Source organism: Canis lupus, chromosome 19, assembly GCF_003254725.2.
Source record: "Canis lupus dingo isolate Sandy chromosome 19, ASM325472v2, whole genome shotgun sequence".
Taxonomy (NCBI): domain Eukaryota; kingdom Metazoa; phylum Chordata; class Mammalia; order Carnivora; family Canidae; genus Canis; species Canis lupus.
Genome location: NC_064261.1, coordinates 23,936,742 through 23,961,594, shown reverse-complemented (window position 1 = coordinate 23,961,594; position 24,853 = coordinate 23,936,742). Strand labels below are relative to the sequence as shown.

Below are 24,853 nucleotides of genomic sequence, written 5' to 3'. Positions count from 1 at the left end.
TCTTGAGGAATAGCAAGCATAGAAGACATAAACAATCAAATATCAAGAGTTTTGTATTAATAGTGCAAGGGTAAAGAGACCAAAAGAACAGACATGAAACTATGGAAACAGACTGGAAATCATATACAAACACTCCATTTATGACAATGACCCTCTTTATCTCAAATGCTTTTCTGCCTCAAAGTCTCCTCTCTCATATTCATATAGCTATGCCAGTTTTTTGATTAGTGTTCACATGTGTGAACACCATCCTTTTATTTTCAACCTTTGTTTTCTTTCAGAAGAATCATGAAATGAGTGTACAGCTATTTTCTAAATTCCAATCTGACCATCTCTGCCCTTTAATTAAAGCACTTGATATATGTCAATTTGATGTAATAGGAGATACTATCAAAGCTTAAATCTGCTATCTTACCATACACTGTTTTCTAATTGTTCCCTGTTCTATGCCTCTTTTTCTCTTGCCTTCTTTTGGATTGATAACTTTTATTATTCTGTTTTCCCCTTCTACTAGGTTGGAGGCTACACATATCCATTAGTCTCTTTAGTGGTCACTTTAGAGATTACAACGCACACAGTCTACTAATGTCCTTTTTTTTTTAATTTTTTTTTATTTTTATTTATTTATGATAATCACAGAGAGAGAGAGAGAGAGAGAGAGAGAGAGAGAGGCAGAGACATAGGCAGAGGGAGGAGCAGGCTCCATGCACCGGGAGCCTGATGTGGGATTCGATCCCGGGTCTCCAGGATCGCGCCCTGGGCCAAAGGCAGGCGCCAAACCGCTGCGCCACCCAGGGATCCCCAAGATGTGCAGATTTTTAAACATTTTATCTCACTTTTCTAGTTGCCCTTAGCAGAAGGACTGGTCCAAATTACCTAGCCAGCCATTGCTAGAAACACAAGTTCTATAAGTACGGTGAATCTTTCCCTTTAGCATTATAATGTACCTTCTGTTATCTCTTAATATGTTTCCCCCCATTAATTCAATTTTGCCTGTTATCTTCCTTTTATGCCTTTGTACACAACTTTTATTTCACTCTGAATCCTCTGTTGTAGATTTTTCTACTGAATACATTATAATTGTTTATTTCTATCTATTGGAATTACTTATTTGGAAACCACTGCCACAGAAACAAATAAAAGGCATAGTAAAGAGGGAATATCTCTCCTATACTTACTGTAAATTCTTCTTCCTCTTCATCGCCAGATTCTCCAAATATGTCTGCAATAAGATTTCTAGAAGAGAAAGAAATCATTTGCTTTCTTCTCATTTGCACAGGAACCATAAAATCTTTTTCTAATAAGGTATAATTTATATTTAGTAAAATGTGCAGATCTTAAATGTCTATTTCAGTGAATTTTTAGAAAAGTACACATTCATGTAACCATTACCCTAATCAAAATTTGATCCCCCCAGAGAGTTCAGTTGTGGCCCTGTCTAGTCAGTCCCCTACCTGAACATCCTAGAGCCAACTACCATTCTGATTTCCATCACCACAGATTAATTTTGCCTCCTCCTGAACTTTACATAAGGGGAATCAGACTTGCCCTCTTCACTTAATATTTTTGAGATTCATCCATGTCATAGCATGTAGCCACAGTTCAGAATTCCTGAATCCCTCAAAGTTATGCAATTAGGCAGGATATACTGCATTACCTCTCACCAATAAATTTTAATGTAAGTTTAAAAAACTTAAACCCCTCTCTACCACCTCATATGAACTCTTGAAAATTCATGTTATACTGTCACTTACTCTTCTTCATTTCCCGACTCACTATCGCTCCCAAATAGATCCTTCTCTTCATTTTTCTTATCAGACAACTCTTCTTTCCCTACTTCTTCTTCACTGTCAGATGCTAGAGTCTTCTCTCTTTTGCCTGATTTGTCTGATATAACATCACTGTCAGAGTCATCTGCATCAGAGACAACACGACTCTTCTTTGCTGCTGTCAAAAAAGGCGTAAAATATCATTAATCTTATTCGTTACGGTATTACTAAGAATAACAGGTGCTTTAAAGTGGCAATACTCAGCAAAAATCAAAGGGTTCCTAATAATAACTTTAAAAATAATAATAATAACTAGGGGCACCTGGCTGTTTCAGTCAGAGCATGTGACTCTTTTTTTTTTTTTTTTTTTAGAGCATGTGACTCTTGATCTCCAGGTCATGAGGTCAAGCCCTATGTTGGGTATAGAGATTACTTAACTAAACATTTTTTTTTTAATCTTTTTTTTTTTTTTTTAATTTTTATTTATTTCTGATAGTCACAGAGAGAGAGAGAGAGAGAGAGGCAGAGACATAGGCAGAGGGAGAAGCAGGCTCCATGCACCGGGAGCCTGACGTGGGATTCGATCCTGGGTCTCCAGGATCGTGCCCTGGGCTAAAGGCAGGCGCCAAAACCGCTGCGCCACCCAGGGATCCCTAAACATTTTATTAAAAAAATAATAATAACTAAACGATTCAGAGTCATCTTATAATTACATTATTGTTTAGGGAAAAGTGGCTGGAGGATGAACAAAATCACCAATATAAAAATGGGCATCAATAGCTACCTTTCCTTTGGGAGGAATAGAGAAAATAAGACTAGACTGATAATATAGAATTAGAATCCCTTCTATTTTGCAGAGTATTAGCAGAACGGAAAAGGCTTAGATATTCTCTTGTGGAATCCTCACAATCCCTGATCACCGCTGGTCAGTTTGGAATTTCTCATCTTCCTTAGTAAACTAGCTGGCACATGTGTGTTCCTCTTTTTCCTTCTCCTGTAATAACTGTCAGGTTATAACGGAATAGGTCTCCTCCACTCCCCAAAGTTTGTTTCATAAAAAAGTAATCAAGTAAAAATTACCCATAAAAATAGGGTTCCAGGTAACAAAGACTGGAATATGCCACAGAGACATGGAGTCTCTAAACATAGTCTCCCTCACAAACTTCCTCATATTTGCATATTCAACAATGTTTAACAAAAGACTGGGAACTCAGTTGCTACCTAGATGGAATTTAGTGCATGTACTGTCACACCCGCAGCTAACTCTGGATACAGTTGGGTTTTCATGTAAACATATTTCTTTGAAACACTACCCTTCCCCCACAAAAAATTAAGTCATATTATCATTGAAACTCTATTAGTTTACTATTTTGAACCAGTAAAATCTTAACAAATGCTCCTGAACTCAAAGCAAATTTAATACTATAATCAGCCACTAAAAACAAAGTAAAACTAGTGTTCTAGTGATATTTTAGGTCAAGTTAAATGAGAGAATATTGATCTAACACTTCAGAAACACAGTGCTTCAGTTACTAGTCAAGAATTAAAACTATGCATAAATAGTCCAAAATAATTCCTTACATGCTTTCTCTTCATCTTCACTATCAGAAAGCACAGCAGCTTTTCGCTTTGCTACCTTCTCCTCCTCTCCTACTTTTTCTTCATCTTCATCACTTTCAATTTTTGGCCTTTTGGGTTCTTCCTCCTCACTGTCAGAACTCTGGATCCTTTTTCTGTCTATATGGCTATCTGAATGAAAGGAGTCATTTTGCATTTCTGTATCCTCTCCCTTATTCTCCCCATCACTGTCATCATCTGACTCTGGCTTCTGTTTGTGTCTGGAGGCATCCTCAGTTTCGGAATCACTGGCAGGTCCCTTCTGAGGTTCCTCACTCTCAGAGTCACTGACTCGGGGCTTGGGAAGCTCCTCATTTTCTGAATCACTGGCCTGGTTCCTTGGGGGGTCCTCACTTTCCGAATCACTAATCCGAGGTTTGGGAAGCTCCTCATTTTCTGAGTCACTGGCTTGGTGCCTCGGGGGACCCTCACTTTCTGAGTCACTGATACGGGGTTTGGGAAGCTCCTCGTTTTCTGAGTCACTGGCTTGGTGCCTTGGCGGCGGGTCCTCACTTTCTGAGTCACTGATACGGGGCTTGGGAAGCTCCTCATTTTCAGAGTCACTGGCCTGAGTCCTCTGAGGCTCCTCACTTTCCGAGTCACTGACCCGAGGCTTAGGAAGCTCCTCACTTTCAGAATCACTAATTCGAGGTTTGGGAAGTTCCTCATTTTCAGAATCACTGGCTTGGTGCTGTTGGGGTTCCTCACTCTCAGAGTCACTGATTTGAGGTTTTAGAGCATCCTCTGTTTCAGAGTCACTGGCAGGACTTTTGGGGAGCTCTTCCACCTCTGAATCACTGGCAGGATGCTTTCTAACGTCTTCATTTTCTGAGTCACTTGCATGCCCATTAAGAAGTTCCTCATTTTCAGAGTCACTGACAGGTAGCTTCCTGGTCTCCTCACTCTCAGAGTCACTCCCATGCTGATTAGTGTCCTCATTTTCAGAATCACTTGCAGGAGGCTCTGCGTGCTCCTCAGATTCAGAGTCACTGTCCTTTTGCCTTTGAAGCTCCTCACTTTCAGAGTCACTGGCATTAAGATTTGAGGGATCATCATTCTCAGAATCTGTCACGTGGTGTCTTTTGTTGAGGCCATCTTCTCGATCACTAGGTTCATTCTGAAAAATCAAGGGTGAAAAAATTAGGGAAGTGCAAAAAAATGTTTGGTAGTAAAATGTTAAAATTTCTCAACGATTTTTTAAAATGTAGAATATGCACGTCATTATAAAATTCTTGCTCTGTACCTATATGGAAACACTCCACTTTAAAGAAGACTATCTACCTGTAATATGGCTAACATGGTGTCAATTCCAAAATGGGGAAAGATAACCAGTATTCACCAAAACAAATCTGTAAAGTATACCCCCAGATTACTATATAGGAGACTTCCATCTTGAAGAGCTAGGCTTAAAAACAAAACAAAAAAGCCTACTGTTCTCACACAATTCTAGCTCCTAAATATATTTTTCAAAGAAATATAAGCAAACAGGTACCCAGTGCTTTTTAAAAGAAACATTCTTAGGTTTTATAAAGTTAAAATTATTTTAAGGAAAAGAAATATGGAACTGTAAGGCCAAATAATATACAGGGCACATTCTCTCAGGCAAATCTAAACAAACAAGGAGGAGGGTAGCTCACACATACTAAGTACCTATTAAAAGCCCAATGTCCTGTCAGGCTCTCTTCATTTACTCCTCATAACAGTACTTTTCATGACAATAAAACTGAGCCTTGGAACAGTCAGTCATACATCTAGCAACCCTGGGAAAAACGTTTAAATTTTAGGGAAAAACATGATCTAATTAACTATACTAACACAATATTAAATGAAGTAATCTGAAAACACTGAGTACACAATATATGTATATCATAGCTTTTTATTTTTCAAATGAAGAAAAAAATATATAAAATTACATATATACCAAAATACCAATCATTAGGATCTGGGCAATTTTTTTCCCATCTAGTATCTAAACTTTCAATAATGTGGTGATTAATACTCTGGTTTAAAAAGTGAAAGTATTTCTGGGACTTTTCCCCATTAAAAAATGTTCTGAGCCAAATATTCCTTTTCAGAATATATGACTGACATTACCTGAAATTACCACAGATCAATTTTCAAGGAGAAAAGAATTTTTAATCATATTTATGCCCAGCAGCATGCTATGAGATAATTGACAAGAAAATCCAGTGACAAGATAAATGGCATAAAAATGTCTTCCCAAAACCCATACTTTAACTTGTCTCCAACTCATTAAAGAAGTATGTTGTGCATGGAATATAAAACATTAGAAAAGCTTCAAAGCCAAAGTTTCAGGTTTTTTTCCCTCTATATTTTATTATCACCGTGACAGCACAATATTCCACAGAAAACAGTAACTGCTAGACATATTTATTCAAATAAAACACGTTCAGGAAACTTTCTAAAGTTATAAACTTCAAATTTCCCAAAGGCATTTTTCTTTCTTCAACACTGAGCATTCAGCAGAGCACTGGATTCTTTCTCAGTGAGCATCTTATTATTCCACTAAAACTGGCATCTATTAAATGTCATATTAGGACAAGTGCTATAGAGTCTTGTCCTACAGTACAATACTTCACATAATGTTAAATGTTTACATGAAAAACTATCTTTATGTCTTTAAAGATCTTTAACTATGAATATATAAATATTTAGAATATAAGCCCTATATGAATGAAGGCAGGCATTTTAGCCTGTTTTCTTCATTGAGGTATCTTTAGAGCACAGAATGGATCTGAATACATATACATTGTTATAATAAAGGAATTAAGTAGGAATACAGTCAATCCTCGAACAACATAGAGCAGGGGACTTTAGGGGCACTGATCCCTCACACAGTTGAAAATAACTACTGACTTCCCAAAAACTTTACTGATTAGCCTACTCTTGACTGGTAGCCTTACCAATAATAAAAAGTGTCAATTAACACATATTTTGTATGTTATACATATTATATACTTACTCTTACAATAAAGTAAGCTAGAGAGAAGTGCTATTAGGAAAATCATAAGGAAAATACATTTACAGCACTGTACCATATTTATTGAAAAAATCCACATATTAAGTGAGCCTGTGCAGTTCAAACTCATTTGTTCAAAGGCCAACTATAATTTAAATGGAGGAATAAGGGATCCCTGGGTGGCGCAGCGGTTTAGCGCCTGCCTTTGGCTCAGGGCGTGATCCTGGAGACCCGGGATCGAATCCCACGTCAGGCTCCTGGTGCATGGAGCCTGCTTCTCCCTCTGCCTGTGTCTCTGCCTCTCTCTCTCTCTCTGTGTGACTATCATAAATAAATGAAAAAAAAAAAAATTTAAATGGAGGAATAATTACCTCAACAAGCTGTGTGCAAGTGCTAGGAGTCAAGGCTGAACATGTCTCAGTGCCTTATCCTAAGAAGCTGTTTTCTAATGAGCCAGCCAAATATCATAACAACAAGGTAATATGCACTATCATGAAGGTATACATGTTATTTTCAAAGCCTACAGGAAGTCATCTATATGAGACCGAGCTGTAAAAGTATGTAGGTAGCAGGTATTTGCAAATAGTTTGTGATAACAGTTTAAAAAATTAACAAGATTATTGAGGAGGGAAGGTGGAACATATAGGCACCAGCAGAGGAAACTAAAGCAGGAGGGAAAAGGGAAAATTTTAACTGGCTTTTGGAATGCTTTCCACAACATACCCGTGACATAATTCTAACAGCATGTTCATGTGGGACTCAACTTACTTTCACTGCAAAGAACAGAAACCATTGCTGGCTATCTTCAGAAAAAAGAACAATATTCCCAGAATCAAAGTGGAATGAAGGACTGAAGACTCAGGGTAGGAACAAAGGCAGCTCAGAGAGTTTAGAAAAGGGAACTCAACAACCTCTCTCCTAGAGCACTATCAATATCATGACACACTCTAACCCTGCTAAATTTCTGTGTCTAAGATCTAAATTTCAAATTCCCGGGACAGATGATCTAATTAGCCACAGCATTATTAGATGTCATGACTGAGAACTCACTGGGTTACAGCCAGAGCAGGGATGTAGCACTAGGAGCCACTGCCAGAGAGGAAGAGATACCATGAACTAGTCAGTCATCCCAAAACTTATCTGCTACACTCTACCTTGGATTTCCAGACACATAGTGTATACATTCTAAAACAAGCAACCATGGGGCACCTGGTGGCTCAGTCAGTGAAGCATCTACCTTCAGCTCAGGTTCATGATCCCATCGCATCAGGCTTCCTGCTCAGTAAGAAGTCTGCTTCTCACTCTCCCTCTGTGCACTCCCCCAATCCTGTTCTCTTTCAAATAAGTAAAAAAATCTTTAAACAAAACAAGCAACCATAACAAGGATATTATATACATGGTAAGGACTGTGAAACTCAGGAATTCTCATCAATTTTTGAGGAGTTTCATAAAAACTGGAAATCTATTCACTATATGTGATATGGTCAAGACAAAAAGGTGAGAAATCACTGCAGTAAGAAAGGTGCTAGTCAATAGACTCAAGTTGGAGAATGCACTTAGGCAATGACATCACAATATTTAGGAAAAGAGTATAGTAGAAATTACATAGTTACACTTAAAAGTTATTAAAACAATATTCAAAAATTTTAAACTGGTTTCAACAATTAGTTAAATCATAAACTTAAAGGATTAAAAACAAGTTTTTTAAAATGTCAGTATGAGTATAATAAATCCACTGTAGAAACTGCCATTTATTTAAATGTCATGTTCTTACTAATTTAAAAAATTCCAATTGTTAACTGTCAGAGAAATTGACCACTCTGAGGTTTCTCAGAAGCTTTAAAAATGTCTATAACTCCTCACACCTCTCTCTTACAATCATTCACATTGTAGATACAATTAATACTGGTTACCCATAATGAATGATATCTGGTCATTTATCTCAGCATACAAATAGTAACCATATGGACTATGCACTCCATATGGACCAGGGCCACAATACACATGCACAGAGATGATTAACATTTAAAAATTACAAAGTAAATAATAAAACTGCCATAAAGCAAATATGAATTTATAAATTTCAAAACGATAAATGTCAAGTAGAAATCACTGTAAATAACCAAACTCAAGATACTTATTTCTTCTTTATTAGAAGAGTCCAACAAAACTGTTAAATTTGCATACTGACCTACCATCATAAATTGGTAAAACGTTCAACACCAGGTCACACAGTTAAATGCCATGAGGAAATTTTTACAGATTTTCCAAAACATGTTTCACTGGACCTTAGTTCCAGAAGATGTATTTGAAATCTTCATCTTGGAATACATATCACCTTTACTAGCATATGAAAGACTCTAAGAGGGGACACCTGGTTGGTTAAGCCTTCTGCTAGAGTTGTAATCCCAGGGTCCTAGGATCAAGCCCCACTCAAGCTCTCTGCTCAGCAGGGAGCCTGCTTCTCCTTCCCCCTCTCCCTGCTGCTCTGCTTACTTGTTCTCTCTGTCAAATAAATAAAAAGAAAAAGAATGAATGAATGAATCTAAGAAATCCAGCAACAAAAGTACACAATGCTGTTATACACAATGCTGTTAAACCAGTGTAGCTCCTGGTGTGGATTCTGAGAAACCTCAATTTTACAGCAAGGATACAGGTAATAAAATGAAAGCTATTTACAAAAGTCCTTTGTCAAAAGCTGGCTGACCTTAGAATTAGATAGTCAAAAACAAAAGCATTCCTGATGAGTAGTAGTAAAAGAAAAAGTAGTAGAAAAAGTTTAAGAGTTCATAACGATGAAGCAAACTCCTACTCCTGCCTACCTCTCCAGATTCATTTCTGTGCTCTCTCTCCAAAATCAACCCTGCACACTGCACCAGCAATTACCAAACTTTAGTATGCATAAGAATCATTTGGGGAGCTTTGGTGAAAAAGTTCCAGATATTAGTCCAGTAAGTCTGAAGAAAAGGTCAAAGAATCTGCTTTTTGACATCTAATCCAATGATTCTAACTGTGTGTTAAAGTTCTACTGTAGACACACAGAATTACTAATCCGTTACCTCCATGGCTTTACAAAGCCTTTTTTGTCTTGAGTATCTTTCTCCCATCTTGTCCTTTTCATATCTCAAAAATAGGCAAAAAGAGCCTCTTCCTGAAGTCTCTTCCATTTTCCTCTCTAGATAGAATGGATTGTGTGCAACACAACTATCAGTTAAAAACACAGACTCTAGAATCAGAAAAATCTGAGGTCCAAACCCTAGCTCAGCCACCTTCTACTATGTCATGAAGGAAAATTTTCTTAACTTCTCAAAGCCTCAGGGTTCTCAGTCTCATGGAGTTAGGGATAGTACCTATGCCTTAGAGGGATGTTTTGAGGATCAAATGTATGAAAAATAGCACTATAAAATGCTATTAGCCATTCATAACAAAATATCTTATCATTAATTAATTACAAAACACTCACCCTTCAAGACTCAACTCAAACACATCATCTGAAAAGGCTGAGCTGGTTAGCCATTCCATCCTTCACACCCCCATAGCATCCTGTATCTCTACCTCACTGAAACGTGTTTATCTTCATAATACAATGACCTTAAGATCAGAGACCATTTTTTTAAAAATATATTTTACCTTCAGTATACAAGATACTTAAAATCACCAAAATGAAAGAGAAACTCCATAAGACAATGCTAATCAGGAAAGAAGCAACACAAAATGTTTTTCTCCTCAATATGGCAGACTCAATGACAAAGTCTGAAACCTAACAAAAAGAGTAGATGGAATTTAAAAAATTGGTAAGAAATAAGGTAAACAAGGACAGCAATAGCCAGAATGAATATGCTAGCTGTTCTCGTGTACTCCCCACAGAAATGCTTCTTATGTAGCACAAGCTTTCTGTGGAAAGAGCCAAGCAAGAGCAGACTGGCATCTTTACCCAATTCAAAATGAGGCTGGGCTAATGGGGCTGTCCCCAACTTTAATAGTAGATGGATGCAGGCCCACTATGCTTTGCTTAGTTAGAAAACAGTGAGAAGCGAAGCTGCGAAGCTTCATTTCCAAACAACCTATACGCTAATAGTCCCACATACTGTTTTTTTGTTGTTGTTGTTGAGATTCTCTTCTACTTTTCTACACAGGTGAAATCTCAGACTTCTGAATTTTAAAATACACATCTCCTTCAATATTATCTTCCATGGAACAGAAACCAGCTGACCATAAACCACAAATATAATTTCATGCTGTCCAAGAAAAAACTCAAGTAAAACAACAAAAATTAAAACTGGTAACCCATTATAACCAGGTCACATTTGTATTGAAATTGCTTTATTAAAAATTGTGGTTTTGGTTATAACTACTGAAAAAGATTTTTTAAAAAACTTTCTCCTTTTCAATATCTGCTGGACCACAAGAGGTATGTGAAGATTCGGAGTTTTCAAAGTGCTCTACAAAGAACAAATAACATTCGATGAAAATTCCACTAATGTTTACATCCCTTTAAGGAACTTCGTCAAAAAGACGTTAGTCATAGTTGAATTCTATCAAACATTTAAAGAAGAATTTAATACCAATTCTTCTCAAATTCTTCTAAAAAGTAGAAGAGGAAGCTGAAAGAACACTTCCAAACCCATTTTATGAGGCCAGCATTACCCTGATAACAAAACCAAACAGATACTACAGGAAAAGAAAATTACTGGCCAACACCTCTGAGGAACACCGGTGCAAAAATTCTGAACAAAACATAAGCAAAGCAAATTCAACAGTACACCATGACCAAATGGTATTTATTCCAGTAATGCAAGGATAGTTCAACAAATCAACCAACACACTACATAACGTTAACAAAATGAAGGCTAAAAATCATATGATCATCTCAACAGATGCAGAAAAAGCATCTGACAAAATCCAACACCCATTTATGATAAAAACTCTCACCAAACTGGTAAAGAGGGAATGTGTTTCAGCGTATTAAAGCCATATATGACAAACCCATCTGTTGACATCCTAGGCAACATGGAGAGCTCAAAACTTTTCCCCTACAATCAGGAACACAAGGATGCCCATTCTCAACACTTTTATTCAACACAGTGGTGGAAGTCCTAGCCACAAGTGACAAAAATAAATAGATACAAAATCAATATACAAAAACCTGTTGCATTTTATACACTAACAACAAAAACCTCAAAAAGAGAAAAAATCTCATTAATTACACATCAAAAAAATAAAATACCTAGGAATAAATTTAACCAAAGAGGTAAAGAGCTGTACACTGAGAACCATAAGATACTGATGAAAGAAACTGAAGACAAAAATAAATGGAAAGATACTCTGTGTTCACAGATTTGAGGAACTGTCCATACTACCCAAAGCAATCTACAGACTCAATGCAATCTCTGTCAAAACTGCCAAGATGGTTTTCACAGAAATAGAGCAATCAATCCTCAAATTTGTAAGGAACCACAAAAGAACCCAAACAGCCAAAATATCTTGAGAAAGAACAAAGCTAGAGATGTCACACTCCTTCATTTCAAATTACAAAGTTACAGTAATCAAAACAGTATGGTTTGGGCATAAAAACAGACACAAAGATTAGCAGAACAGAATGGAGAGCCCAGCAATAAACCCACACATATATGACTAATTAATATATGACAAAGACACCAAGATATAATAGATAAGGAAAGTCTCTTTAATAAACGGTGTTGGGAAAACTGGATAGCCACACGTAAAGGAGGAAAAATGGACCCTCCCTATCTTACAACACACACAAATTTCAACTTAAATAAGCGCAAAAGACATGTGTAAGGGATGCCTGGCTGCCTGAGTAGGTGAAGTGACTCTTGTGGGGCTGTGAATTCAAGCCCCATGTTGGGCACAGAGTCTACTTAAAAACAAACAAACAAAAAATATATCTGATACATACAAAGAATTACACAACTCAACAGCAAAGAGTACCCAGTCCATTAAAAAATAGGCAGAAGAAGTAAATAGATATATTTTTGGGGGGCAGCCCAGGTGGCTCAGCGGTTTAGCACAGCCTTCGGCCCAGGGCCTGATCCTGGAGACCCAGGATCGAGCCCCATGTTGGGCTCCCTGCACAGAGCCTGCTTCTCCCTCTGCCTGCGTCTCTGCCTCTCTCCCTCACCCTCTCCCTGTGTCTCTCATAAATAAATAAAATCTTAAAAAATATATATATATATATATTTTAAAAATGACATACAAATGGTTAACAGGTACATGAAAAGATGTTCAACATTACTCATGATCAAGGAAATGCACATTAAAACCACAAAGATATGTCACTTCACACCTAGTATAATGAGTGTCATAGAAAGACAAGACATAACAAGTCCTGGCAAGGATATGGAGAAAAAAAGAACATATAGGCAATGCTGATGGGAATATAAATTTGGTGCTATGGAATGGAAAATAGTATGGTGGTTCCTCAAAAAATCTAAAATAGAACCACCACATGATCCAGCAATTTCACTTCTGGGCATATATGTATAAAGAAAATGAAAACAAGATATTAAACAGGTATCTGCCCTACCACATTTACTGCCACATTATTCATGAGTCAAAATATGGATACAACCTAAACATTCATTAACAAATGAACAGATAAAACGTGATATGAATATATATACACAATGGGATATTTGGCCACAATCCTGCCGTTTGCGACAACATGGGTGGACCTTGAAGGCATTTTGCTAAGTGAATTTAGAGAAAGATAAACACTGCATGGTATCCTTGTATGTGAAATCGTAAATAAAAATTAAAAAACAAAAGGTCAAACTCAGAGAGACAGTAGGGGAATAGTTCTCAAAGGTTCGGGAGCAGGTGGAATGGGGAGGTAAAAGGATAAAAGGTATTAGGTAAAAGGATACAAACTTTCAGCTCTAAGGTGAATATGATCTGGGGATCTAATATAGAATATGGTGACTGTAGTTGATGACACTATCTTGCAATGAAATCACTATTGTAGAACTTAAACGTACTCATCAAAATAAAAAAAAAAGGATAAATAGGTGAGATAATGTGTTTTTAAAAAGATGTAAGACTGGGATCCCTGGGTGGCGCAGCAGTTTAGCGCCTGCCTTTGGCCCAGGGCGCGATCCTGGAGACCCGGGATCGAGTCCCACGTCGGGCTCCCGGTGCATGGAGCCTGCTTCTCCCTCTGCCTATGTCTCTGCCTCTCTCTCTCTCTGTGTGACTATCATAAATAAATAAATTAAAAATAAAATAAAATAAAATAAAAAGATGTAAGACTATATAGAAAACAGACAGTAAAATGGCAGGCTATACCTCTATCAAAAAACATTAGATTGTGAATGGATTAAGTCAATCAAGAGACAGAAACTGGAGGAACACCTGGGTGCTCAGTTAGTTAAGCATCTGACTCTTGATTTCAGCTCAGGTCATGATCTCAGGGTTGTGAGATTGAGCCATGCATTTGGCTCCACGCTGGGCATCAAGTCGGCTTAAGATTCTCTCTCCCTCTCCCTCTGCCCCTCCCCACTCCAAAAGAGACAAAAAACAAGATTAAAAAAAATATATCCAACTATATGTTGACTACAGGAGACAGACACACTGTGGATTCAAAGATAGATTATACATTCTTCTCAAGTGCACATGAAACATTCTCCAGAACAGACCATATACTAGGCCACAAAACAAACCTCAATAAATTTAAAAGGATAGATCTTGTACAAAGCATGTTCTCAGACCACAATGCAATCAGTTAGAATAGGAAAAGTGGTAACAATCTGAATATGAAATTAATAAAACAATTCCACTCACTAAGAATTGAGAAAAACAAACTTAGGAATAAATTTTTTTAAATGTAGTACTTGTACACTGAAAATTACAGTGCAATGTTGAAAGAAACTGAAGACCCAAATAAATGAACACCCTATATTCATGCATCAGTAGCTTCGCAATGTCAAGCTGAATCTAAAATACATAGGTAATTGCAAGGAACCCAGAAGAGACACAACAGTATCAGAAAAGGACAAAGTAGCACTCGCATTCCTTGACAGCAAAACTTATTCAAGGTACTATGGCACTGGTTAAGTACAAACACAGATACCAATGAATTAGAACCAAAGATAAACTGTTACTACATCCATGGCCAAGTGATTTTTGACAAGGGGCCAAGACCATCCAATGAGGAAAGAACAATCTCTTGAGAGATTACTGAGATAACTAGATATCCACATACAAAGATAACTAGATATCCACATACAAAGAACAGAACTGGACCCTTACCTCACAGTATATACAAAAATTGACTCAAAATGAACCAAAGATCTAGGGGCTCCTGGGTGGTTAAGTCGATTAAGTGTCTGCTTTCGGCTCTGGTCATGATTCCAGGGTCCTAGGACTGAACCGCCATCAAGCTCCCTGCTCATCAGGAGCTCTCCTTCCCTCCCTCCCGACTCCCAGCTCATGTTCTCTCTTGCTATCTCTAATAAGTAAATTAAAAAATAAAAAATCAACCAAACATCTAAATATAAGAGCTAAAATTATAAAATGTTTAAAATAAAACACAGGGAGGTAAATCTTCATGTCCTTGGATTTGGCAAAGAATTCTTAGACATGCCACAAAAAGCACAAACAAAACGAAAAAAAAAAAACATAAACTGAACTTCATTAAAATTAGAAACGTTTGAGTGTCAAAGCACACCACAGTGAAAAGATAACCCACGTAATAGGAAAAAATATTTGCACATCAGTCATCTGATAAGAGACTTGTATACGTACTATTTAAAGAATTAAAAAAAAAAAAAAACAAAAAAAAAAAAAAAAAAGAACTCTCACAACTCAATAAGACAAATTACCCAATTGAAAAATGAACAAGGGATCCCTGGGTGGCGCAGCGGTTTAGCGCCTGCCTTTGGCCCGGGGCGCGATCCTGGAGACCCGGGATCGAATCCCACGTCGGGCTCCCGGTGCATGGAGCCTGCTTCTCCCTCTGCCTGTGTCTCTGCCTCTCTCTCTCTCTGTGTGACTATCATAAATAAATAAAATTTAAAAAAAAAAAAAAAAAAAAAAAAAGAAAAATGAACAAGGGGGATCCCTGGGTGGCTCAGCATTTAGCGCCTGCCTTCAGCCCAGGGCGTGATCCTGGAGTCTCGGGATTGACTTCCACATGGGGCTCCCTGAGTGGAGCCTGCTTCTCCCTCTGCCTGTGTCCCTGCCTCTCTCTGTGTGTCTCTCATGAATAAATAAATAAAATCTTAAAAAAAAAATGAACAAGGGATCTGAATGGACATTTCACCAAGAAGTTACACAAATGGCCAATACCCACATAAATATACCGAACATCATTACTCATCAGGGAAATGTAAATCAAAACCGTAACAAGGGGGGCAGCCCGGGTGGCTCAGTGGTTTAGTGCCACCTTCAGCCCAGGGCATGGTCCTAGAGACCCGGGAACAAGTCCCACGTCAGGCTCCCTGCATGTAGCCTGCTTCTCCCTCTGCCTGTGTGTCTCTGCCTCTCTCTCTCTCTGGGTCTCTCATGAAAAAATAAATTTAAAAATTCTTTAAAAAAAAGAAACATAACAAGAAACTACTGCATAACCAACTAAGATGTCTATAATCAAAGAGGTAGGGATCCCTGGGTGGCGCAGCGGTTTAGCGCCTGCCTTTGGCCCAGGGCGCGATCCTGGAGACCTGGGATCGAATCCCACGTCGGGCTCCCGGTGCATGGAGCCTGCTTCTCCCTCTGCCTGTGTCTCTGCCTCTCTCTCTCTCTCTCTCTGTGTGTGTGTGACTATCATAAATAAATAAAATTATTAAAAAAAAAAAGAGGTAATAACAAGAGTTGGCAAGAATATAGAAACATCAGAACCTTCATACATTACTGGTAGGAATGTGAAATGGTACAGTCACTAAAACAGCCTAAGAGTTCCTCAAATAAATAAGATAAAGTTACTGTAAGACCCAGTAATTCCACTTCTAGGAACATACCCGACAGAAATAACATTATGTCCACACAAAACTTCTATGTAAATGTTTATAGAAGCATTTCTTATAATAGCCAAAAGATAAAAATGTAAATGTCCATCAAATAACAAATGGATAAACAAATGTGGTTTATCTACATAATGGAGTATTACCACAAAAAAAAAGTACTGATACATGCCACAACATATACGGGTATGGTATATACATATATCCAACATACATGGTTTCCAATGGATATGCCTTGAAAATATTAAGCGAAAGAACCAGTCACAAAAGACCACATATTATATAACTCCACTCATTCAGAATGTCTAGGACAGGGAAGGATTGGGGGCTACAGGGGAGGTGAAGCAGGTAACAGTAAAGGGTTTCTTTTTGAAGCGATTTAAGTGTTCTAAAATTCACTATGGTGACAGTTGCACTACTGTGAATATACTAAAGACTACTGAACTGCGTATTTTGTATGGGTGAATTATATGATATGTAAGTTTATATCAATAAAGTGGTTTTTAAAAAAAGACAAGTGGGTGGCTGAGCCTGGGTGGCTCAGCAGTGGAGCATCTGCCTTCATCTCAGGGTGTGATCCCGGGGTCCTATGATCAAGACCCACATCAGGCTCCCTGCATGGGAGTCTTGCTTATTCCTCTGCTCTTTGCCTGTGTCTCTGCCTCCCTCTTTCTGTGTCTCTCACAAATAAATAAAATCTTAAAAAAAAAAAAGAGACAAGCGATAATCTTCGAGATCAGATGATGTAGAAAAATCTGTAATGAACAAAATACCAAGATTTTAAAAATAGGGTATTACTGATTTTTTCTTTTGTCTCAGGCTCCAATATGGGCCAGGAAAGCACCATTACTTAACTTTTAGTATTTTTTCATATTTTTAAGTTTTTTCAAAACTTTCCTTAGAGATCTAAACAAATACACGCAGAATGAATACTCTAAGTGAAATGAATTTTTTTAGAAACCAGCCTAAACTCTAAAATGTAAATGGGAGAAATCTTTTTCTCAGTATCATTATTGGAGAACGATGTTTTGAATACCATCCTGTTGGAGGCAAAATAATGCCTCTCTAAAAGATGTCTACATCCTAATCCCCAGAACTTGTGAGTGCTACTTTACATGCAAAAGGGACTGTGCACATGCAATTAAGAAACCTGAGATAAAAAGACCATACTGGATTAACTGAGTAGGCCCAAATAACTACAAGGGTCCTTATAAGAGGGAGGTGAGAAGGTCAGAGTAAGAGATGGAGATGTGACTGCAGAGGTTAGAGAGATTTGAAGATGCTATGGTGCTGGTTTTGATGGTGAAGGAATCACGGGCTAATGAATCCAAGTGATCTACAGAGCTGGAGAAGGCAAGGAAATGGATTCTCCCTTACAGAAGGAACATGGCCCTGGTTAATAGAATGATTTTAACCCAGTGAGATCCATTAGACTTCTGATCTCCAGAACTATAAGATAATAAATCTCTTTTGTTTTAAGCCACCAGACTGTGTCAAATTGTTATGGTAGCAATAGGAAACCAATATTCATTTCTTAGGTTTTGGGCCTGTCATCAGTACTATTCAATTTAATACAACCAACCATAGTCTTTTAACATCCAATTACCTTACCTTCTAGGAAATATTTTTCATGGGAAAATACAAAATTTCTCTTGAGAAGCCATTTTAGATAGCCAAAAGAGCATTAATGCAGAGCAACACTTACTAACGGTAAAATTGGCATTCTCAAACTGAATTACACACTAGTAATTCAAAAAAATCAGATAACCCTCCTGGAAGGAACTATCTACAAAAATATGTTCACAGCAGATTTTATTTTTAATACCTAGGCACTCTAAAGGTTAACAATTAGGAAAGTGTCGAACAACTGATGGTACATCCATTTTATGAAATAGTGTGTAAGCCTTAAAATTATGCTTAGTGAAAATCTTTAATAACAGAAAAATTCTTAGGTATAACCTTAAGTGAATAGATTAAAAAAATACTATATAGATACAAAATATATACAGTAAAATCTCAAGTAACTTAAAATGTAACATACATGAGAAAGTAAAAATGCATAATATAAAGTTAAAGTCATTTCTAAAAAAAAAAAGTTAAGTCATTTCTGTGATAGCAGTTATGTTGATTTTAATGTTCTTTAAGCTTTTAATAGTTTCCAAATTTTTAGCATGCACATTTATTTAGAATCTACTTCATTACAAAAAAGTAGTTGAAGATGCTTAAAATTAAGGCTACATTAAATTTACAACTGACACATGAAGCCTAGAGTCAATCTTTTTATGCTATTTTCCAAAGCCACAACTTTAATAAAGCCCTACACACTAAATAAACCGTCAAAATGGTTACATTAGCAAGTAATTTTTACCTGTTGAATAATACATTACTAGAATTTAGTCTAAATACTTATGAGCATAGAAAAAACTGAGTGACATCAAAATAACTAAAAGATAAGCCTTTCTCCCAGTTCATTTAGCCTCCCCTCTTGCTGCACTGGCTCCTTGAAGACATCAAGCACACCCACACCTTAAGGTCTTTGCCTGGAGTGTATGTGTTTGTGTTCCTCTATATAGCCACATGGTTATTCTTTTACCTATCTTCATGCCTTGATTGAAAGCCACTTTCTTAATAAAGGTTACATGTCACTCCCTATTTAACAACAAAACTTGCCCTCTATTCTGGTACCCTTCATCCTTTTTAACTTTCTTCTTTCTCCACAGCACTTATCACCTCCTAACAAACTACACAATTTTTTAAAAAAAATGAATACTGATTAATGTCTTTTTCCCCTTTACTGAAAAATAAATCCAAGAGAAGCATTTTGGTATAGTGAAGCCTCATTTAGTCCCAGATAGTTCAAAAGAACCTGACACATAGCAGGTGTGCAATAAATACTTGTTGGCGACCTAAATATACTAATGACATGTCAAAGGACAGATTCAATAATACAACTTCTAGTAATTGTATCTCCTACTTAAAACGGGATAATTTTCTGTTCCTGTGTAACTAAGCAAAACATGCGACACATGAACTTCTTAAAAGAAAATCCGGTCACTTTATCATCCCTATGGGTTTCAGTTTGTGTTTGCCAAAAATGTATAGCTGACTTATTGAAAAAGGTCCCAATTTTATTTTGTTAACAATGTGTAGTATAAACTGTGTAACCAGGGAAGCAAATTAGTTTTAAATCCTGATAAGAATTCTGATAGGTGATAACCCTCATAACTTTCTATTTCAATTGATATTTTTTCAGCTTGCAAACATCCTTCTGGGAATGGGGAGGCCACTCAAATATCAAACAAAGGGCCTGGCCTATTTTCTGAATCAATATGCACATCTGAAAACTGCCTACTATCTGAAGAAGGACCCAATCAGAAATTCTTTCCCTGTGGTTTTCTATGAAAGCAGACTATCTCTGTTTATTTTTAAAGCAGTTCTCTATTAACTTAAAATCCTTCACTCCTGGGGCACTTGGGTGGATCAGTAGTTGACCATCTGCCTTTGGCTGGGGAGTGATCCCGGGATCCTGGGATGGAGTCCTGCACTGGGCTTGATCCTTCTGCCTATGTCTCTGCCTCTCTCTCTCTGTGCCTCTCATGAATAAATAAATACACTCTTAAAAAAAAAAAAAAAAAAAAAATCCTTTACTCCCAGGGTTGGAAGCCTACACCATGTGACAGGATCTCTACAACTCCTAAGTAAAACAGGTCTCACAGAATGCAAGGGAAAAGCCTCCCCAAAGATGTTGTTTAGCCAATACCTCTGAATGACGTTCTACACTTCCAGTGTCTGATCCAGAGTGCTGCTCATTTACATCATCCTCAACGTCTGACCCTGAATCCCGTTCATCCTGTACTGGGGTAGCGCCACCATCATCTGCTTAAAAATAAAACAAAAACCCACTTAAGGTGTAAGATGGATGACATCTACAACCGAAATGAACACAATGAATCAAGAATAATGTATGAGCAAAGGTTACCACTGATGAAACATGACTAATGATGCTAATGTTGTGGATAAGACAACAGTATAATGCTTATATAAATACCAACAATCAGAACACGTATTGTGGCAGCAAAAAATACGTCATAAAGAAATGTGAAGCTTAAGAAACATCACTAAGGACCAAGTCAACAACCTCTAAATAATAGTGTACTCTTTAACTATTTCAACTTTATGTCTATTCTCTCCACAGCACTTACTTACCACCTTCTAATGTACTACATAACTTACCAAGTTATTTGGTTTAATGTGGGTCTTTCCTCACTTGAATGAAAGGGCCAAAAGACCAAGGATTCTGGTTCACTGCTGAATCCCTGGAGCCCAGAACACTGCCTGGTATAGTACAGTAAATATCTGTTTATGAATGAAGAGCACAAGGAACTACAGTACAAAAATAGTATAAACTCCTTGAAGTAAAGCATATACTGTACTATTACAAAATGGCAAAAACGATTTGCTACCTACCTTCAACCGGTAATTTAAAATTATAAAGTAAAATTGTATTGTGAGAGGGATTTAGGCTGTTGGAGGTTATGGGAAGACTTGGTTAAAAGTTTAATAAGAACACACAAAATTTTGGGACACCTGGGTGGCTCAGAGGTTAGGTGTCTGCCTTCAGCTCAGGGCGTGGTCCCGGGGTCCCAGGATCGAGTCCCGCACTGGGCTCCCCGCAAGGACCCTGCTTCTCCCTCTGCCTACATCTCTGCCTCTCTGTGTCTCTCATGAACAAATAAAGAAAACATTTAAAAAATAATAAACAAAATTTTTTAAATGAAGGAGTTGACTATAGAAGACGGAAAAGCTGTTTAAGAATGAAATCGCTATCATAGTAACGAGCAACTCTACTTAGCTAAGAAGTAAAGATTATACAAGTTACAAATAATTTGCTGCAGTAGTGAGAGTATGGGGGAGAAAAAGGCACACAAGAGGCGAAAATCCTCTCCTAGCACAATAGGGAATCACTATGGAACGCCTAAAAATGATGCAACAAGAAAGTGCATAAATTAAGAATATGGAGGTAAATATTAAAAAACGGCTAAAAGAACGAAAAGTCAAGAACCTTATTTTTTCAAGTCTTCTAGCACTTAACTCATAGACGTAATTACATATGATTACTTATTTTAAAAATAATAACTCAGAAAGAAATATAAACTATTTTGAAAACATCAGGCAAACATTTTAGCAAAACAGCAGTGCGTGCCTGGAAAGGCATTTTGTAAGTCGTCCCTGTTCGCTGTCACGTAGAGCGAATGGAAGTGAACCCCAAGCAGAAAAGAGATCAACATTCGGGCATGTAGGCGCCCCTGACAGAGGCAGAGTGAAAGGAGACCTAAGGTTCTCCCGACTAGGCCCCGCCTGACACGCCCCTGTATCTCCGGAGCCCACTCCAGTGTTGGGAAGGGGGTGTCCAGTATTTACGGAGTAACAGGAAACAAGGTCAAACTTCAGGGAGGAAAAGGAAAGGTCTCGAGGGAAAAGAAAGGCACAAAATCACCAGGAAGTGCCGAGGGCACGCGCCTTCCTCTAAAATACTTACACCACCCAAACAGGGTCCTGCCTTTTCTGTACTCGGGAACTGCTGTTGCAGGAGAAATCAGAGCGGCTCTGACGCCGCGTGAGAAGTCCAGGAAAGATCCCGCACCCACTAAGCGCCCACTAAGCCGCTTCCTGGAATGCTCGCAAAACACTCGCAATTCCGGGAAAAATCCCGTAACGGGGAGACCTTCCCGGGACTGCACACAGCAGCGCTCCATACAGAGAAGCGGCTCCCCAGTTCGAGCAAACCCCCGGCTGGCTCAGAAGACGGCCGCCGTCTAGGCTCCCCGCTGCAAGGTTCTACCTCCCGGCCGTGGCGGGTCGGCGGGCTCCCGGCCTCACAATCCGCAACGGGCCCGGCCCCGCCCGGCCCGGCCCGGCCGGGGCGGGGGGCGGGGGCCGGGGCCGGGGCCGGGGGCGGTTCTCCGGGGGCCCCCTCCCCGGCCGCGCCACGGCGAGCGCCCCAGCCCAGCCCAGCCCAACAACTGCCCCGCCCCCAGCCCCGGCCCCCACGTCCCTGCCCCACCTGACTGGTCGCCGCTGTAATATTCCGAATCCATGGCAGGCGGGCTCTTGGCGGAGAGTGTCCGCGCCCCGCGCCGCCCCCGTCACCTCCTTCCTGGCGGTGTGACCCCCGATGGCGCGGCCCGATGTTCAGAGGCTCCCGCTCCACCAGAGGACCTCCAGAGTGCGGAGAGTGAGACAGCAGCAGCAGCAGCAGCAGCAGGTGCAAACGCTTCCACCTGAAAGCCCCCACACAAGAGGCCGTACCTGGCAGGCTGGCTGGCGTGTGCACCGGCGCTCTACTTCCCAGAAGCACCTCTGGGGCCAAAATGGCGTCTGCCCACGGCCCTCAAAGGAATGCAGCGCGCAGGCGCCGTCCCCTATCATCTGGCCAATGAGAAGACGCAACGGGAATGACGCACCGCGTGGCCGGAAAAGAGGGTCCTGGGCAAGTGGAGCGGGCGCTGCAGCTTCAGTGAGTTGCAGTCCCGTGGAGTAACTGGAGTACGGAGTAGCGCCGTTGTCCGCGGAGATGATGCTGTCACTTTACCGGCTCTCTGCCCGTGCGCCTTGTTTGAGGATCCTCTGAGTTATGTTTCTGGAAAAGTGAACACCCGCTACAATTACACTTGCCTTGTCCGGCAAATTAAGGGTGGTTCCCGTCACGCGGGCCGGCGCTTGATTCCCGCCCTTACTGTGGGAAGGACGTGGCGCACTGCTCCCTGGGACTTGTAGTTTGAAGCCTCGGCAGTTGTGCTGCGTTCCTAACTGGCCTGATTGAAAGGGCCTCCTTTCGAGGCATTTTTCTTCCTTTTTAATCTTTTAAAAATAACAACTTGAGGCGCCTGTGTGGCTCGGTCCGTGAAGCCTTGGACTGTTTCGGCTCAGATCTTGATGCCAGGGTTGTGAGTCCAAGCCCCACGTTGGACTCCGTGCCGGGCATGGAGCCTACTTAAAAATAATAATGACTTACGAAGCCATTTGGTCAATAATACGGAGCACAAGTTTTTGCTTCCAAAGGGCCCCTCATGAAAGAATTGTCAAACTTTACAAACAGCAGTGGTTAAGAAGCCTCTTGACCTGTCCGTGATCTTTGAAGAGCTTTGTGTAAAGAACCACCCTTCTGTCTATGGCTTAGCTAAAACTCTCCTCCACTTTGTCATGACCCTGTTGTTAACTAGTGAGGAGGCCAAGCAAAGACCTTTTTGTCTGAGCCTGCTCCTAGGGGCCCCTCAGACTGCAGCTTCTTGTTCTTTGTTTCTCGAATGATTGGCTGAGATTAGAAGTCTGCCCTCCCCACTGAAACTAGCCAGACGCAGACATAAACATTTTCTGTTCCCCTGACTGGCTGAAGTTTCTGATTGCAAATCAATCCCAACTATTAATCATCCCGCTTTCCTCCCTGTGAAGATCTAAGGCAAAACAACCTGCGTGGATGCTCTGATCTTCATATCTGCAGTGCTCTCCCTATTACAGTCCAAATAAAATCCATTTCCTTACGTGTTTGCTTTTGTCTTAGACAAAGTGGAGAACGATCTTGCCTTTTGATTAGACGAGGGCCAGTAGAGGTAAGCAAAGATTCCCCAGAGTGTGTAGACCTGCATACATTGGGCCTTTTGTTAGCAAAGCATAGACTGAATTTCTAGGTATGTCTAGCCTGTTGGAAGTCCTCATTTGGTTCCCTTGAAAGTCCACCACCTACCTACCTTGGGCTTGAGAGATGTGGATTCTCGGATACCATCACTGCTGAAAATTCTCGAAGTGCCATTAGTCAAGACACATCCTGGGATCCCTGGGTGGCGCAGCGGTTTGGCGCCTGCCTTTGGCCCAGGGCACGATCCTAGAGACTCTGGATGGAATCCCACATCAGGCTCCCGGTGCATGGAGCCTGCCTCTCCCTCTGCCTATGTCTCTGCCTCTCTCTCTCTCTCTCTCTCTCTCTCTCTCTCTCTGTGACTATCATAAATAAATTAAAAATTTAAAAAAAAGACACATCCTTGCTTTAATATTCCCTGCGACCTTTGTTAGCCAGTCAGAATATGCTGGCAGAACCTAGTTCTAGGCTCCAGAAATGGGCATGGGAAGGGAGAGGGGTGGTTTCTCTCTAGAAATTCTTATTTTCTTGTAAGAGAGTTCATTCCTTCCCCTGTGTAATAGAAACCGCTTTGAAATCTAAGTCTGCCCCCTATTGTGGGAATGACATTTTCTCAGGCTGTTACAAGAATTATAACGGAATTAATAGTGTTGGAAACCAAAGGTGTAAAATTAAAAAATTAACTTCCCTTCATTTGATAGAGGAGACCCCAGGATCTAAGCTGTCTTCTAGGGATACCTGGGTGGCTCAGCGGTTGAACGTCTGCCTTCGGCTCAGGATGTGATCCTGGGTCCAGGGATTGAGTCCCGCGTTGGGCTCCCTACAAGGAGAGCCTACTTCTCCCTCTGCCTATGTCTCTGCTTCTCTCTCTGTG

At 39.6% G+C, this 24,853-nt stretch overlaps 1 protein-coding gene across 11 annotated transcripts in view; it reads right to left on the bottom strand.

Annotated features, from left to right (window-relative positions):
- IWS1 (interacts with SUPT6H, CTD assembly factor 1) overlaps positions 1-24,368 on the bottom strand; it is a 40,388-nt gene extending 16,020 nt beyond the window's left edge. For 3 of the 11 annotated variants that reach the window (XM_025435926.3, XM_049097220.1, XM_049097224.1), the window contains exons 1-5: positions 21,883-22,223; positions 20,104-20,222; positions 3,351-4,503; positions 1,755-1,947; positions 1,179-1,236 (exon numbers count right to left, since the gene is read on the bottom strand). In XM_025435926.3, the coding sequence (XP_025291711.1) occupies positions 1,179-1,236; positions 1,755-1,947; positions 3,351-4,503; positions 20,104-20,222; positions 21,883-22,099 (1,740 nt within the window). In that variant the 5' untranslated portion in view covers positions 22,100-22,223. Of the gene's footprint in view, positions 1-1,178; positions 1,237-1,754; positions 1,948-3,350; positions 4,504-20,103; positions 20,223-21,882; positions 22,250-22,407 lie in introns of those variants that run through there. The other 8 variants (XM_035702162.2, XM_049097223.1, XM_049097221.1 and 5 more) reach the window with 6 other exon arrangements.
- Between the last annotated feature and the right edge of the window lie 485 nt (positions 24,369-24,853).